Below are 17,380 nucleotides of genomic sequence, written 5' to 3'. Positions count from 1 at the left end.
TCAAGTCACATCAGGACTGATTCTGTCCTCTTTCCCTGGCCTGGCAAGGAAGTCCTGTCAGGGGAAAGTGATTAAAAAAAAAAACCTGGGTGGCTCTGTGACATAATGGATAGTACATTGGACTTTAATTGTTGTACTTCATTTAACAGCATTATTTCCACAGACGAAGTCAATGTTATATTAGAATCTTTCCCTCCCTATCTAGCTGTATTTGTCTGAGAAAGTGTCACTCTGTGTAGCTCAGGATGGCCTCAAACTCCCAATTCCCCTGCCTTACCCTCTGCAGTCCTGTGAGTTTAGGTGCAGTACATGCCACTTTGTTGGGCTCTTCCCTTTCCTTCTTTTACAGTCTGGCTACTACTCACTGGTTATGCACTCTTCCTTGGCCTTCTACTCTCTGCCATTCTTCCTAGATGTCATGCTGGAACTTTTGATTTCTAGATGATGATGTCAATGGGAGACTTCAAGTGCAGGGCTTGAAGCAACCGATGCTCTTGTTATACAGGATGTCTTGAGAAATCGGCATTCCCTTTAACTTCTCTGCCTTGCCTTGTAATTCTCCCCCACTCTGAACTACTTTTGACATTGTGGATGTGAAATCATGGAAACTTTAAAGTGCAACATTACAGGGTGATACTCTAATTCTGTTTGGGTAACACTATGCAGGAAGGGAAGGTTGTAGGTAGGGGTGTGAGAAATGATAGCTCTGCTGTTGAATCACTGTGGATCCTTGGGGAAGTTGACTTTCTTGCTGATCCCCAGTTTGGTTACTTGTACATGGGGGCTAGTACTGTCCTTACAAAATCTAATATTTTTGAGTACAGCACATGAAATAATAGGGCCAGAAAGAGATGTGATAATAATGCCATTGGCTGTTTACTAGCTTTCGCTTTTTCCCCATCTGGTCTAGGCATCTTCATTAGGAAAGAAGTCCATCATGGAGCACTGATGATGCTTTCCATATTCATACAAACTCCAACAGAACAAGCAGATGTATTATCTCATTGTGGCAAAACATACCTGCTTTCTAATACCAATTATTCAAACCAGTTCTACTCTTTCCTCCACTGGCCTCCAATCCCTCATCATATCTTTCTTTCATTCTCCCAACTCTCAGGCAAAAAGCTTCATCCTCAGGGGACCAGGTCATGTTCCTTTCTTTTCAAACCCTAACATCCCAAAGTAAGCACCTGCAATTTATGATCTCGGCTCACTCCCTGCACAGAAGACATAGCATAAAACATACATGTGTCAAGAAGGAAATGTGATGGGGTGAGAAGAGAACACAATATTAGGAAACGAACACCTTGACTCTGGCCTTGTCTTATATATCCCACTAGTTTTTTTCTTCTTTGGTAAAGTACTTCCTCTTTATACTCACATCTGTAAAATGATGGGGGAAGGGGAGGAGAGCAAGCAGTCCCCAAACACTGGCCTTGGAATCTTCAGCTCAGATTTCTGGTTCTGGTGTGTCTGGTAACTAACTGTGACTGGAAAAAAAATAACTTCCTGCTTTGCTGGGCCAAACTAGCCCATATGTAAAGCAAGGAGGTTGAATTAGGTGATTCATTAAAGTCTCTGCCAGTCTGGGAATTTGCTGATTTTTAAAAGGGAAGTTCCTTAAGCAAACACAAATTGTAATGCTTGTAATATCCCTTACAGCTACATCCCAAGACCCCGGATACATGTGATGCTTGCTCCTGTTGGTCTCCCAAATCAGCATTCTGGAAGATAGTCCCTGTGTTCCATGTGCTTTGCCCCCACCCCCTTTCCAATATCACTACTTAGAACTCCAAGCAGTGATGGTGAATCAGAAAGAAGCTTCTGAAACATATCACCATCTGCCTGCTAGAGAGATTTCCAGTGCTTTCGTCAACTGCAGTGTGGTCTCTAGCCGCATTAGTAGAGAAACCAGCCCGAAAGCAATGTCAAGTTAATGGATTGGAAAGGAAGTGGTTGATTTTTTGACAGATGCATCTGGGAAAGTCATTTGTGAACTGGGCTGAGGATACTAGCCCTGGGAAGCCAGCACCCCAAATCTGAGATGACTTGTTCCAAAGGAAATCTGGAAAGGCCCATGTAGATATACATACCTACACACACACACACACACACACACACACACACACACACACACACACACACAATGTTCCTTCTCTAAAGAAATACTGATCTGGAAATATTTCTGTGATGAGAAGCTTTTTAAATTGTATCCAGCAAAGGATATGGATAGATTTCTTAGGAGTTAGTCTAGGGGTAAGTGGTGTTGGTTGGCATGTTGCTCCTCAGTTCTTCTGTGGGACATGACCCAGCGATAGATATAGGACCCAAAACTAGGCAAGTTTTTCTTTCTCTTTGGTATCTCTGTGAAAAGCACACACACTGCTGAACACTCTAAGTCAAAATTTAACATCTTGGACTTCCCTCTTACTTCTTAAATAAGGGCAGGGGTGAATCCGTTACTAGTCTTACTCTTTTATTTTCTGAAATAAGCTGTGTCACAAAGTCATTCAACTGGAACCCCTGGGACTCTTGGAAAAGCCTTACTTTCAGACTCTCTTCTCATGACCAGCTACACGCTGTATGTCCAGAGTTATAAGCTAGCTGCCCAGGTTCCATTTGGATTGTCATAGAGGTCACTAATTTAATTCTGTGACTCTTCCACTACAGCCTACCGACTATAGACCTCTGAACTAGGCAGAAGGAAAGGATGGAAAGCAGTAGCCCAAAAAATCCCAAATGACATTCGAGAGGATGGTCTCCTCCAGAAGCAAGAGCCACACGACACATATGTGAGTCCCAGGACCTGCCAACTGCATGAAAACAGGCCAGTGGAGCCTACATCATAAGGTGTTGCCTTTGCTGCTGTGAACCATCTCATCTCAGACACCTGAGACCATGAGGAGCAGCCTTACTCTCGTTGGCACCTTCTGGGCCTTCCTGTCCCTCGTTACGGCTGTGGCCAGTTCTACTAGTTACTTCCTTCCATACTGGCTGTTTGGATCGCAGCTAGGAAAGCCAGTATCTTTCAGCACTTTCAGAAGATGCAACTACCCTGTGCGGGGAGACGGGCACAATCTGATCATGGTGGAAGAATGTGGGCGCTATGCCAGTTTCACTGCTATACCAAGCCTGGCATGGCAGATGTGCACAGTGGTGACAGGTGCTGGCTGTGCTCTGCTGCTCCTGGTGGCATTGGCTGCTGTCCTAGGATGCTGCATGGAGGAACTCATCTCTAGAATGATGGGGCGTTGCATGGGAGCTGCACAGTTTGTAGGAGGTAAGACTATCCCAGGGATTGAGTAGGTTGTGGAGATTTGGGGTGATGGAAGTAGAAAATACAGTATTATGGGAAAATACACTCTCATCTCTTCTACTTTGCTTGAATTCAAGGCTATGAATAAGGATTTCCTTGAAATTCATTGAGGATTCACAGCAAAATAAGATAGTAGATGTAATTGATATCAATGGCTTTGTCTTCTTTTTGTTACTTATGGGGTGTCTACTTAAAAATATTGTCTAAAGTAGACGTCAATGTAGAAGAGAAAAGAATAGTGATTGATAGAGGTGGGGGGGGTGAGATGAAGGAGACTGGATAATAAGCACTAAAATACAGTTGCGTAGGAAGAATACATTCTAGTCCTATAGCTCAGTATGGAGACTGCAGTCAAAAGTATTTCAACATATATATATATATATATATATATATATATATATATATATATATATAATCCAAATATATATATTCCAAATATATAAACTAAATGAGAAGAGCTTGGGTTCCTCTAGTTATGTGTCAATTAACAGTAAAATAATACCAAACAGAAAACACATTTCATCACATAGCTCACAGTTTAGTGCACAATTAGTCTATGTACCAAAACAGTTGTGAATGAAACAAAAATTAAAACAGACTATTATCCATTTTGCCTTCCAAAAATAGCATAATACTATTGTATAATATTGCTGCTTCCACATAAAGGTCATCTCTATGAACTTTTCTTTTTAGTAGTTATCTCGGCGGACAGGGATCAGATAAACATATACACAGGTGCTAAAATACTAATTATCGCCCCCCACAGAAATATGCTTCCAATAGCAAAAGGCTATTTTTTCTTTTTCAAATTTTTCTTTTTTAAAGATTCATGTATTTATTTTATGTATGTGAGTGCTTTATCTGCATGCTAGAAAAAGGTTGTGATTGCTGGGAATTGAACTCAGGATCTCTAGAAAAGTAAACAGTGCTCTTAACTGCTAAGCCATTTCTCCAGCTCCCCATCCCTGTTTTTTATTTTTCCAAACAGGGTTTCCCTGTGTAACCTTAGCTGTCCCTGACTCACTTTGTAGACCAGGCTGGTCTCAGACTCATAGAGATCATCTACCTCTGCTTCACGAGTGCGCCACCCCTCCTGGCCTGCTATTTATTTTCTAAATACACTATACATGACTACTTTTTGGTCTACATCCAAGGCTAGCCCCATCTGGGTAGCCATTAAATAAATTTACTTAGATTTTTTTTGTAGCTCTAATATACCCTATTTTGTTCTTTGTCTTGTTCAAGCTCCCCTCAATTTTAGTGCGGTCATCTTGGGATGCAGATAGTCAGAGAGTAGTCTTAAAAAGAGAGCAAAATGCAAAGCAGGCAGATTGCAAAAAGTCATTGATATTAAGTTAATTTGAACCAAGAATAAAAAACTGGATAGGCAAATGTATGCAAATATTTCTTCTATTTTGTATACTTCCAAGGGACATTGAGAAAACTCTTGGTAAAACTTACTGCTGAAGTTTGTTGATACGCGTTTTGAAATCGTCAACTCCATTAGTATCATCATTTCTTTTTTGTTTTGTTTTGTTTTATATTACACTGGTTTTTTGGTTATTTTATTTTATTTTTTAAACATTTTTTATTTTTCACATATACATTTATATTTGTACACATATATACAATAAACTACCTGTAGTGAGAAGACCCATGACACAGTCAGGAATTATATAAATGTTACATTCTTAGTGTTTTGGCTATTTGTATTTGACAACCTTGAAGAAAACATCTTTCCTATCTTTGTGAGTCTAAAATTCTGAATGTAAATCAATCTCCATCACATCTCATCTTTATCATCTATCTATACCTAAAACCATCTTAACCCCTAAATAACTAAGCTTCATTATAAAGCTGAGCTATCTGGTCTTCAACTCCATCAGAGACTTGAGAAGGAATAAACTTGATTACCTGAGTATGCCAGGAGTGCAGGTTAGTAGCGTCATCATTTTGGTTAGCATCATAGTGTGGTAAGAAAGGCCAGGATGCTTGGAAGCCACTTGCTATGACATGGACCTGTGCATGCCTGTGCAGATGATATGGATTTTCCTGTGCTTTGCTTCCATTGAACATATGCCCTGGAAATATGATTCATATCTGCATTTTTGTTCTTCTCTCCAATGACTGACTGCATGTAGGTGGTCTTGGAGTAAGACTTTAGTGATGAATTTAAGCAGTTACTCTCAATGGGATAGTGCTGCGGGCAATCTGGTCCTGTGTCCTCTTTCCCACAAAGGGCAGTTGTTATGCCTGGAGAAATTTTGGTTATTAAATTCAGAAAAAAGTGCCACTGAGAAACTCTTGATTTTCCAGTTCCTTCTTTATTCAGATTCACCATAAATTTTTCATATATGTGTTATTGTTCTATTTGCTCATACATCTTAATTTTCCAACTTTTTGGGGCATCTGACGATTTTTCTAGAGACAAAAAAGTAGAATTAGATTCCTCTAGAATGGCACAGTGCCAAACATGTCACTGACATCACTAGAAACAGTTATTTTAAGTTATTTAAATTCTCATGGTGAGTTCCATGAGACTCATGAGTTGGTCTTTTGCTCACCATTTCCCTATATTTGTGGGCATGTTAAGGTGAAGCCACCGTGGACATACTTCCTGAGTATGTGAAACTTGGTTGACAAGAGACATGGTGGTTCTTATCTGGTGGGATAATGTGAACTTATGAGACTTGGGTTAGTTTCTATCTTTTCCTGCTTTTTCTAGCCTTTTGTTTTTTGAGACAAGGTTTCTCTGTGTAACCCCAGCTTCCTGGAACTCATGCTGTATAGATCAGGCTGGCCTTGAATTCCTGGAGAGCCACCTGCCTATGCCTCCTGAATGCTGGGATTAAGACATGGGCCACCACATTCAGCTATTTCCACACTTTTATTTATGACTCCTATGTCCCAAGCACCCATTTCTTCTCACAGGAGAGTGACAAGTTGGCACCAGATGAAAGTGTGGAGGTTGCAAGTGTCAGAAACCAGAAGTAAAGTAGCAACAGCCTCTACACACATGCACTATTAGCACCTTCTCCCCCAATCTCCTTCCCTCTTTGGAGCTCAACTGAGACTTTTATAACATTTGAGCATCTCAGTAGGATTCATCTTTGCTGATCTCATTTACAAGATCTAGAAACTTGACGTACAATTTTGAGGCAAGATGTGGAATAATAATGGGGATTTTGATATTCCCAAGCTGTCTGTAATAGAACTTTGGTTGGGTGACAGATATTGTTTGAAGGGAGTCATATTTGGGCCTCAAATGACTCTGCCATCCTATATTCCCTAAGACTCTTGGTCATAGGGATGTAGTTACAATGTTTACATCTAAATGAGCACCTTTAAAGTCAAGAATAAAGTGACATCTACAGTAGTCTTAGAAAGGGCAAATGAGGTTAGATGAAATTTAAAAAGCTTCATCACAGCTAAGAGAACAATCAGTGCAGTGATCAGAAAGCCTCTCGATGAGAGAAAATACTTTGTCAGCTATACTTCAGACAAGGAATTAATATCTATACTATGTAAGCAACTGAAAAATGAAACACACATACATACACACAAATAAGCTGTCAATCAATAGGGTCAACATCCTTAGCAATCAAGAAATGCAAATCAAAATTGATTTGGGAGTCCATCTCGCCCCAGTGACAAAGGCTATCATCAAAAAAACATATGGCAGTAAATGCTGATGATGACACGGGAAAAGAAGAACTCATATTCGCTCTTAGCAGTAAGGTAGATGGCTGAAACCACTAAGGAAATAAGATTAGAGTTTTCTAAAAAAAAAAAAAACTAATAACAAGAAATACTATATGACCTAGCTATACTAGTATTGAGCACACAACCTACAGGACTGATTTTCTACCACAGAGATACGTGTACTTCCTTGTTTGTTGCTGGTCTTTCTTCATGATAGCAAGAAAAGAAAATCAGCTTAGACTCTCATCAACAGATGAATTGATAATGAAAATATGGAAATGGGGGTATGTATACACAACCAAATTTGATTTGACTGTACAGAAAAATCAAGGAAAATTTCAGAAAAATAGATGTATGTAGAATTTATATTAAGTGAGATAGCCCAAATTCAAAAAGACAAATACTGCATGGTTTCTTGTATTCAGAGCCTAGTTTTTAATGTGTATATACACATGTGTGGGTGCACACGTGCATACATGCACACATGTATGAGAATGAGTGTGGATGTAGATTCATGAAGTGAAAACGAAGATAAGAAGGGAGGGAATGGGAAAGAGGTATTGAAAAAGAGGGAGGGGCAATTAAACACTTGTGATATGTAGGTGAAAGACTATCGGAGGTGGAAGTGTACAAGGCTGGGAGTGGGTGGAGAAGAATAGACTAAAAAGATCAATATGAATTATATTTGAAGACACTGTAATGAAATGGAATACTTTGTGTCCTAGTTTAAGTAGAAGAAGTAAGGATATGTTATCGAGATTATCCCCAAACAGAAAAAATGATATTGCAATAGACTGCTCAACTTCTGCAGTTTCCCTCTCTGCAATTAGGCAGAGAGCAGCTATCTAGGCCTCCTCAGTAAAGTCTGGTGACTATTGTTGTATCCTATGGGAAGGAATGTGAAGAGTGATTTGGATTACCAGAATTTCTAGGATCCACTTGGCATTTGACCACTCCTATGCCTCTCCAGAGCCCTTGTGTCAGATGCAGAGAGAAAAAGCCTTTGTCAGTGGCCAGAAACCAACATGGGCAGTATTTGGTGCTCCATGTACATTAGACAGACAGACAGATAGATGATTGATAGATAGATGATATGTAATAGGTAGGTAAGTAGATAGATAGATAGATATAGATATAGATATAGATATAGATAGATAAAGAAGAGAAAAAGCTATGGGAATTTGATTTGTGGTTGTGTTGCAGCTAGGGGAAATTGATTTTGTTTCCCTAGGCCTGACTGCTTCTCGGCAGCTAGTGCATTAACCGAAATACATCAGGGGAGGAGCCAATTTGTTTCAGGTCTGGATTATCTCTGCCAGACCCCAAACCACTGAAGAGATGGAGGATCCATTAAGAAATACCTCCTCCCCCTGCCTGACTCTTGTTCCCTGGTCTGGCAGCTGCCCACAGAGAGGACTGGTGGGAAGTGGGAGAGACAGGAAGAAATAAAGAGCTGCTGGCCTGACTCATACTCAGCAAGGTGACCTGATGGAGCCCTTGGGTCCCATTTGCTTCACCTGCAGCTGATCCAGCTGGCCAAGCTAGGGTCCAGAGAGCCTTCCATTGGGGCCTCTGTGCCCTGTTCCAACCAATGAAGGAAACATCTGGCCAGGAGATTATTTCAACACTGGGGATACTGAGGTTTCCAAGCAGCTGGCCCCCAGTCCCCAAGAAAACGATCATTATTCACATTCCCCAGTGTATACATATGCAAGATGTTTGTGAATTATCTTTCCTCTTCAGTGAGAACTAAACAAAGAAAGAATAGGTGAGAAGTAAATATAAGGAACTTTTTGGCAGGAAAAAGAGTGTAAGATGTTGGATCAGGTTACACGAGGTAAGCCAAGAATCTTTCTAGAACAGAAAATGTATTGGAATCACCTGGCATGCTTAAAAGAACACGAACTCTCCAACTCTCCAGTTTATTTTTCCATTTTGATATATGCAGCAACAGGTGGAAATCTGTGTGTTTAAAAAATTATCCCCAGTGGCTCTGCTGCGGAGCCTTTCCAAAACCCAAAAGCATCCCATTGCCTTGGACATATACTTTTGTTTAAAAGGATAGAATTTAACACATGCAGACAGTCACCAGTGCATTTTCATGTGTAACATCACAGCATGACATGCTTCCAGCTGAATGAATGTTAGAACTGAAGACAGATAACTGAGAAGCTGATCTCTGTGATGATACTGTCTTTCTGGCAACTGTTATCTTTCAATACATGTGTACAGTGTGTAGTGACCAAATCAGAGCTAGGAACACTTGCATCATCTCCATTTATCTGTTACTGGGGATGAAAACACTTCAAACCCACTACTTATTTTGAAACATAAAGTACAGTTATCATTTTTATTATTAACTTGTTTTCACACTGGTGTAAAGTAGTGCATCAGAATCTATTGTACCTAACTCCTACTCTACTAATTTATTTCATGCCAATGAAAAGAAAACGTATCTCTGCCTTTAAATATTTACTCATTGCTTAAAGGTCAGATCCAATTCAGTGTCTCTATGTGTCCCATTGGACATTTTATCTGTCCAACAGCAGAGAGGAAGGATAGTAATACCCTTCAAGAGACTTTCTTTGCCTTAGTGGCAAATGAGACTCAGCTGGAATAGAAGTCTTCTCCTCCTCCCCTTCCTTCTTCATCACTGTCTTCTTCTTCACCTTCTTCCTAATTCTTCCTCCCCCCTCCTCCTCTTTTTCTATTCCTCTTGCCCGCCTCCTCCCTCTAGACAAGTATCTCAGTGTATAGTACTTACTGGTCTGGACCTTGCTATATAGAACAGGCTGGCCTTGAAACTCAGAGATCCAACTGTCTCTGCCTACTGAGTGCTGGAATGAAGCATGTTCACCACCATCAGCAGGGGCAGACAGGTTATGGTTAGAAATGCAGTACAAGTAAAAGTTAGCAAGAACAGAAACAAGTGCAAACCAAAACTCCAGCTCATATGTGGCAGGGCTAGGATTTTGAACTAGGTATTTTTCTGCTACCAGGTCACCTATTTTGCAACTATAATTGTGGTTTTCTTTAGTGTTGCTACCAGAAGCAGGTATATCTACATCACAGGGAGTTTTAAGAATGCATATTCCTGGGCTGAAGCTAAACACCTGGAGATAAAACCCAAGAATCTACATTTCTTTCTGCTCATAATTATAAAGTTACCTTAAATAAAGTAGCATGAGAATTATGGATTTCACTGTGATGATTTCCATCCACTTACCTATCTTGTTTCTTCTTTCCTCTATCTTTAGACCCCTTCCCTCCCCACATAGATGCACACCTGCATTTTGTCCTATGTAGAAATTTTAAAAATTAGGTATCTCATATGAAGGAAAAATGTGGTATTTTTCTTTCTAAGTCTAGTTTATATGGTTTATCCTAATGATCTCCACTTCCATATTCATTTGAGTCTCACGATTTTGTTTTTCTTCATGGCTGAATAAAGTCCCATTGTGTGGATTTGTGTCATGCTTTCTTTATCCATTCATCTGCTAATAAACATCTAGACAGGTTTCATATCTCAGCTGATGTGAATAGTGCCCAATTAACCACAGTGCGCAGGTGTCTCTGTGGCATGCTGATTTAGAGCCCTTTATGTGTATACCCAAATGCACATGTTTATATTAACTTACTTTTATTTTTTCTTTTAAATTGTTATTTTTAAATTTACATGAGATATTTTTGATCATCTTCTTTCCCTTCTCTCAGCTCCTCCTAGATCCTCCCCAACTTAACTTTATATTCTCTCTCTTTCTCACAAATAAACATCCAAAGCAGAAAAAAGGAAGTCAAAACAAACAAAAAGGACAATAAGACAAAAAAATCAAATATACATTTTTAATCCTTTGTCACTCTCTTGGAAGGTTGCAGGTTCCAACACTAGCATATGGCTTCCCTGTTGCTAGTTATAATTTCAAACAGAAAAGGGGAACTGTTGTGGACAAATCTAATTGAGGAAGGATTGCCCTGTGAATTCATCTTTTTCTTTTAAATGCTTCTCCACAGGAGACGTTTTTCCAGCTATGATTATTATGTACTGAGACTAAGAATCAGTTATGGTCAAACGTGTGTGTATGACATATGTTTACATTCTAGTGTATGTACCATCTAAAAGATAGTGTGAGGGATGGGTACTGGGAGAGGAGTTTGAGTAGAGCATAGTTGTGTGTTTGGACAGAACCCATGTTTCCCAGGGAGTCCTGGTCTGTCACTAGGTACCTTTGCAAAATTGCAATATAATGCCTCAGTTTGGCAGCTTTTGAATGGAGTACTGTTCAGTTTTTTTGGCTTTTCAGCTGTTTGTTATGAAGACAAAGTGAGGAAGCAATTAACAGTGGAATATGGTTAGAAATTGGGAGAGGAGCCACAGGGAATGGCAGTTGTTTCGTAATAACAAATCTTAGTTGAGTGCTGTAACTATCTTTCACTTGAAATGTATTAATCTCATTGGCTGTTGAAATGTCTGCATAGGATATAGTATTGTTATTCTTTTCTTTTAAAAAAAATGGAGGTAACCAAGGTGGAGAGAGGCATCAAGTAGCTTGTCTAAAGTCAGGTGGACTTAGAACTAAAGTCTAGGTGGATTCCAGAACTTGTTCTCTTAAATCATGGTATTCTGTCTGTCCAGATCTCATGCATTCATATTTCCTAAGCTTGATAGTGCCTTTCTTCCCAGAAGGCAGTCATTCTTGTAAAAATGAACTCTAGAATAACAGAGTCTCTAAGGGTTGATGTTTTTTTTTTAAATAAGAAATTTCTTGCCAATGGCCAGATGCATAATCTTGTGAATGCAGACATAATATTTAAAGGTCTTCTTCTACACAGGATTTTATGACAGGGGGAGATGGAAGAGAGAGATGGAGGAGGGAAATGATGTCAATATTGTACTAATACATGAAGTTCTCAAAACTAAAAAAATTCTGAATAAATTAAAAACAAACATAATGTCTTAGAATAGAAAAGATACTATGACAATATCAGGTATCTGGAATTGTCTCCCAACCTGGCTGACGACATTTTTTAAGAAGATTACCCTTAGAGAGTATAGAAAAAGTCAGTTTGTCTTTCTTTGTCTGCCTGTCTTTCTGCTTGCCTTGCTTGCTTGCATGTTTCTTTCCTTCCTTCTTTCCTTGCTTGCTTGCTTTTATATCTTTTCTTTTCCTTCCTCCCTCCCTCAGACCCTCTCTCTGTCTTTCTTTTCTTTTCTTTTCTTTTTTTTGAGACAAGGTTTCTCTGTGTAGCCTTGGCTGTCCTGGACTCACTTTGTAGACCAGGCTGGCCTCAAACTCACAGAGATCCACCTGCCTTTCCCTCCCAGAGTGCTGGGATTAAAGGTATGTGCTGGTCTCTTTCTTTCTTTCTTTCTTTCACATTTCTTCTTTGAGGTAGGACCTTATACTGTAGCTAAGGATGATCTTCCTGTCTCAGACTCCAAAGTGCTAGGATTAGCAAGAGACACCACACCCAGCTTCTCAGTCTTTAGTAGCTATTCCTAGCTCAACAAGAAAGGACTCAATTTTCTTTTCCACCTTTGTCTCTACCCATTGTGTGTACTCCAAACTATCTCATATTACAGCTTTCAGTTTATCTAGGGCGAAAAGGAAGAGTATTGTTCTACTGCCACTGGATAAATTCCAAAGTCTAGAAAGGTCTCCCAGTGACCAGGTTCATTTCCTGAACGACTACAAAACAGATAAGAATGTTTTCTAATTTGCAGCTTTCCATTGAAGGAGAGTTTAAGAATTAATGCCCCTTCTTTAGTTTCCAAAGTACTTCTCAATGTCAGGAAAGTTATTCCTCTTTCCATATATAAACCCTTTTTTGCTATATGTTAAGAACGTTCATTTCTCTGGCAGCCTAAGTGAGGACAGAGAAAAGCTGATTGCCATATGTCCAATTAGAGACCCTCTTCAGGCACATTAGGCCGCCATCTGACCTTAGGATATCTATGACTGAAGAATGAGAAGTGAAACCGAGGCCAGAAGTCTGTGGGTGGCCTTCCTTTCATTGTACAGCCCACTCCAGGATTCAGGATCTTGCAAATTTGCCACCTAGTCACCACTGATCACACATCTGCTCCCATGTTCTGTGTGTCTGTATCTTCCTGCCTGCCCGTTCTTTACAGGTAACCTTTCCTTGTCCCTTTGGTATGCTATACAAATATAATAGTCTTGCAGTCAGGTTGCTTTGGTCAAAAATAGTACAGATTCTTTTGAGTCTTTTCAGTGGAAAAGGAGAAAAATATATATTATAAACACTACACATACACACACATATATATAAAATTGGGATAGAAGAAATGGCTTCTGTTTTCTATTTTTAAAAAAACTTATAGAGAAGAAGGGATTTGACTCATGATCTATCTGATTTATGTCACCGTTCTACACTAGCAACTTGCTCTACCAGTTGATTTGGTTACCTTTGCTAGATTTGTATCATAAATTGTGGCTTTAGCTTCACAGAAACTTGATTCACCCACCTGGTCTTTGTTTTTCCCGTGTCTGTGCTATCTGATAAATATGTCAGCAGTTGTATGTCTCATTTTGTTTTGCTGCCTGTTTGTCTTTTCTTTTTATTTCAGGACAGGCTCTCCCTAAGTTGTCAGGCTAGTCTCTTGACCATGCCATATAATCCAGCCTGAAATATAACTTTCCTGCCTTAGGTTCCAAAAGTACCTAGATTACCATTACACACCACCAGGCATGGTAAGCTTCTTAAGAAAAAGTTTCAGAACTCAAAATTTAGTCATTGCTTATTTCTTGATGCTTGACTACCATGGCACCCATTACTGGCTAGCCAATGAATTTGGTAGTACTTTGTGCCAGGTGCCAATGTTTGTTCCAAATTACTATAGCTAAAGGCCTGGTAGGGTTGTGGATTGTAAAATGTGAGCCAGGTGCTCCTAGAACACAGTGGTGACAAGTAAAGCCAGACTTACTGCTGTGGTATGAAGAGGAAGGTTGTTATTAAAGTTCCATAAGGTTTTCCTAGAATAACCAAAAGGCCTAAGCCAATGGGAGAAAGCCGAATGGGGCTGTATCATATCCTTTTCTTGTTTGTTTGAAGAAATATCTTACAAAAACTGAAAGCTGTTTATTTCTCCTTACAATTAGAAGCTGTGGCACTGAGAAGTTCCCTAGAAGTGGTGGCTGGCATGTGAGGTCACTTTGTATCTGCATTAGGAAGCAGGAAGAGATGAATGACGCTGATCATACTGTCTCCTCTTTATTCAGGCCGACACCCCGATGCATAGACTGTGATGTGGTTTACATCCAGGGTAGTTCTTTCCATTTCAATTAAACCTCCCTGGAAAGAGCCACAAAGATATCCCCAGAGATGAGCCTTTTAGGTGACTCTAAATCCCACCAAGTTGACAAGGTTAGGCATTACAGGGGCATAGAAGCCAATAGCAGCCAAGGAAGGGAAATATGCTTGGGGTTTTGGTTGAAATAATATTTTGAAAAAGAGAAAGTAGCTGAGTAGTATTCCATAGTGTATATGTACCACAGTTTCTTTATCCATTCTTCTACTGATGAACACTTAGGCTGTTTCCATGATCTGGCTATTATGAATAAGGCTGCTATGAACATGGTTGAGCAAATTTTCTTGTGTGCTGGAGCATCTTCTGGGTATATTCCAAGGAGTGGAATAGCTGGGTCTTGAGGAAGCCCTATTCCCAGTTTTCTGAGATAGCACCAGATAGATTTCCAAAGTGGCTGTACTAGTTTTCATTCCCACCAGCAATGAAGGAGGGTTCCTCTCTCCCCATATCCTCGCCAGCATGTGGTGTCACTTGAATTTTTTATCTTAGCCATTCTGATGGGTGTAAGATGGAATCTCAGAGTTGTTTTGATTTGCATTTCCCTGATGACTAAGGAGGTTGAGCATTTCTTTAAGTGTTTCTCAGGCATTTGATATTCCTCTGTTGAGAATTCTCTGTTTAGTTCCAAGCCCCATTTCTCAATTGGGTTATTTGGTTTGGTGGTGTTTAATTTCTTGAGTTCTTTATATATTTTGGATATTAGACCTTTGTCAGATGTAGGGTTGGTGAAGATCTTTTCCTAGTCTGTAGGCTGTTACTTTGTTCTGCTGACAGTGTCTCCTGCCTTACAGAAGCTTCTCAGCCTCATGAGGTCCCATTTATTAATGGCTGACATTAAGGCCTGGGCTGTTGGTGTTCTGTTCAGGAAGTTGTCTCCTGTGCCAATATGTTCCAGGCTCTTCCCCACTTTTTCCTCTAAGTGACTTAGTGTCTCTGGTTTTATGTTGAGGTCTTTAATCCACTTGGATTTGAGTTTTGTGCAAGGTGACAAATATGGGTCCAGTTGCATTTTTTTACACATAGACCTCCAGTTAGACCAGCATCATTTGTTGAAGATGCTATCCTTTTTCCATTGAATGGATTTGGCTTCTTTGTCAAAAATCAAGTGACCATATGTGTGTGGATTCATATCTGGGTCTTCGATTTGATTCCCAGAAGCAGAAAGAATCATATGGTATATACTCACTTATATCTGCATACTAGCCCAAGGGGCATGTCCCACGAAAGCCTTCACTTACCAGGAAACTGGGACAGAGGGGAGGACATCCTATTGAGACTCTAAATGAGAGAAGCATGGGAGAATAGCAAAGTAGAAGGATCCAGAGGGTCCTAGAAACCTACAAGTAGAACATTATGATAGGCAGATTTGGGCCCAGGGGTTCCGCTCAAACTAAGGCACCAGTCAAGGACAATACAGGCGGTAAACTTTAAGCCCCTACCCAGATCTTGCCAACGGTCAGAACATTCTCCACAATTGAGTGGAGAGTGGGATATGACTTTCTCACGTACTCTGGTGCCTCACATTTGACTATGTCCCCTGGAGGGGGAGACCTGGTGGCACTCAGAGGAAGGACAGCAGGTTACCAAGAAGAGACTTGATACCCTATGAGCATATACAGGGGGAGGTAATCCCCCTCAGGAACAGTCATAGGGGAGGGGAATAATGGGAAAATGGGGGGAGGGAAGAATGGGAGGATACAAGGGATGGGATAAACATTGAGATGTAACTAGAATAAATTAATAAAAAAATTTTAAAAAGAATAATGAAAAAAATAAAAGAAAAAGAGAAAGTATAGTACCCTGCTTACCATATGAAGTCTCCTCACTATGTAGTTTGTAGCTCTGTTCAGTAGCTTCACAGAATTGGCTAGAATAGGTCTTGTAGTGAGACCTTGTGAGAAAAAGAAAGAAAAATGACTGTAAGAGTAGTATCGATATATCTTAACTTTCCATACCATTCTGACTTTGAATTGTCTGCTCTATTTTCTTTCTTTCTCTCTCTCTCTCTCTCTCTCTCTCTCTCTCTCTCTCTCTCTCTCTCTCTCTCTCCCCACCCCAGCCCCCTTTCCATCTCATCTATTTATCTATCTATCATGCTCCACAGCCTATGGTATGACACAACAATCCTGTTGAATTGACAGTGTGATAGAAACAAAACAGTTTAGAGTAAACAGGTAAATGCCAGGCCTTAATTGGGAAGGCAGAATTGAAGGTGAAGCAGCCTAGGGCAGATGTGGGGATGACAGGAAAGCTGTTTGTTTTTTTACCTGTGCCTGTGCTTTTTTTTTCCAGGACTGCTGATAAGCTCAGGCTGTGCATTATATCCTTTAGGATGGAACAGCCCGGAGGTAATGCAAACATGTGGGAATGTCTCCAATCAATTTCAGTTAGGTAAGGCGGTACGGTCAGAATGGCAGTGCTGGTTTACGGGGGAAGTGGCTTCAAAGGTTTACCTGTTGGGGAGTTCTCTATGACTAATGGCACTTGCCTGCCTATGTAATACTGTCAGTTTGTAGGATGTGGTGTCTTTGGGTTTTTTGCCTTTTTAAACTTGTAGGGGTTGACTTTAAAGTCTGCTTCTTTTTTAAAAATAATATATTTTATTAATTTATTCATATTACATCTCAATTGTTATCCCATCCCTTGTATCCTCCCATTCCTCCCTCCCTCCCTCCCATTTTCCCCTTACTCCCCTCCCCTATGACTGTGACTGAGGGGGACCTCCTCCCCCTGTATATGCTCATAGGGTATAAAGTCTCTTCTTGGTAGCCTGCTATCCTTTCTCTGAGTGCCACTAGGCCTCTCCATCCAGGGGATGTGGTCAAATATGGGGCACCAGAATTTGTGTGAAAGTCATATCCCACTCTCCACTCAACTGTGGAGAATGTCCTGTCCATTGGCTACATCTGTGTAGGGGTTCAAAGTTTACTGCACGTATTGTCCTTGGCTGGTGAAAGTCTGCTTCTTTAATTCTCTTGTTACATGATTTATACATTTCTTATCCTGGCTCTTTTGGGCAATGTAGAGAAAGTAAC

General features: G+C 40.1%; 1 protein-coding gene across 1 annotated transcript in view; it reads left to right on the top strand.

The window, feature by feature from the left end:
- Positions 1 to 2,788: 2,788 nt before the first annotated feature.
- The window catches only part of Lhfpl1 (LHFPL tetraspan subfamily member 1), a 39,774-nt gene continuing 25,182 nt past the window's right edge, over positions 2,789 to 17,380 (top strand). Inside the window, exons 1-2 of the mRNA XM_051141451.1 lie at positions 2,789 to 3,280; positions 16,638 to 16,736. Of these exons, the coding sequence (XP_050997408.1) occupies positions 2,899 to 3,280; positions 16,638 to 16,736 (481 nt within the window). The 5' untranslated portion in view covers positions 2,789 to 2,898. The remainder of the gene's footprint in view (positions 3,281 to 16,637; positions 16,737 to 17,380) is intronic.

This window comes from Acomys russatus, chromosome X (assembly GCF_903995435.1).
Source record: "Acomys russatus chromosome X, mAcoRus1.1, whole genome shotgun sequence".
NCBI lineage: Eukaryota > Metazoa > Chordata > Mammalia > Rodentia > Muridae > Acomys > Acomys russatus.
This window is presented reverse-complemented; position numbering and strand designations above follow the sequence as displayed.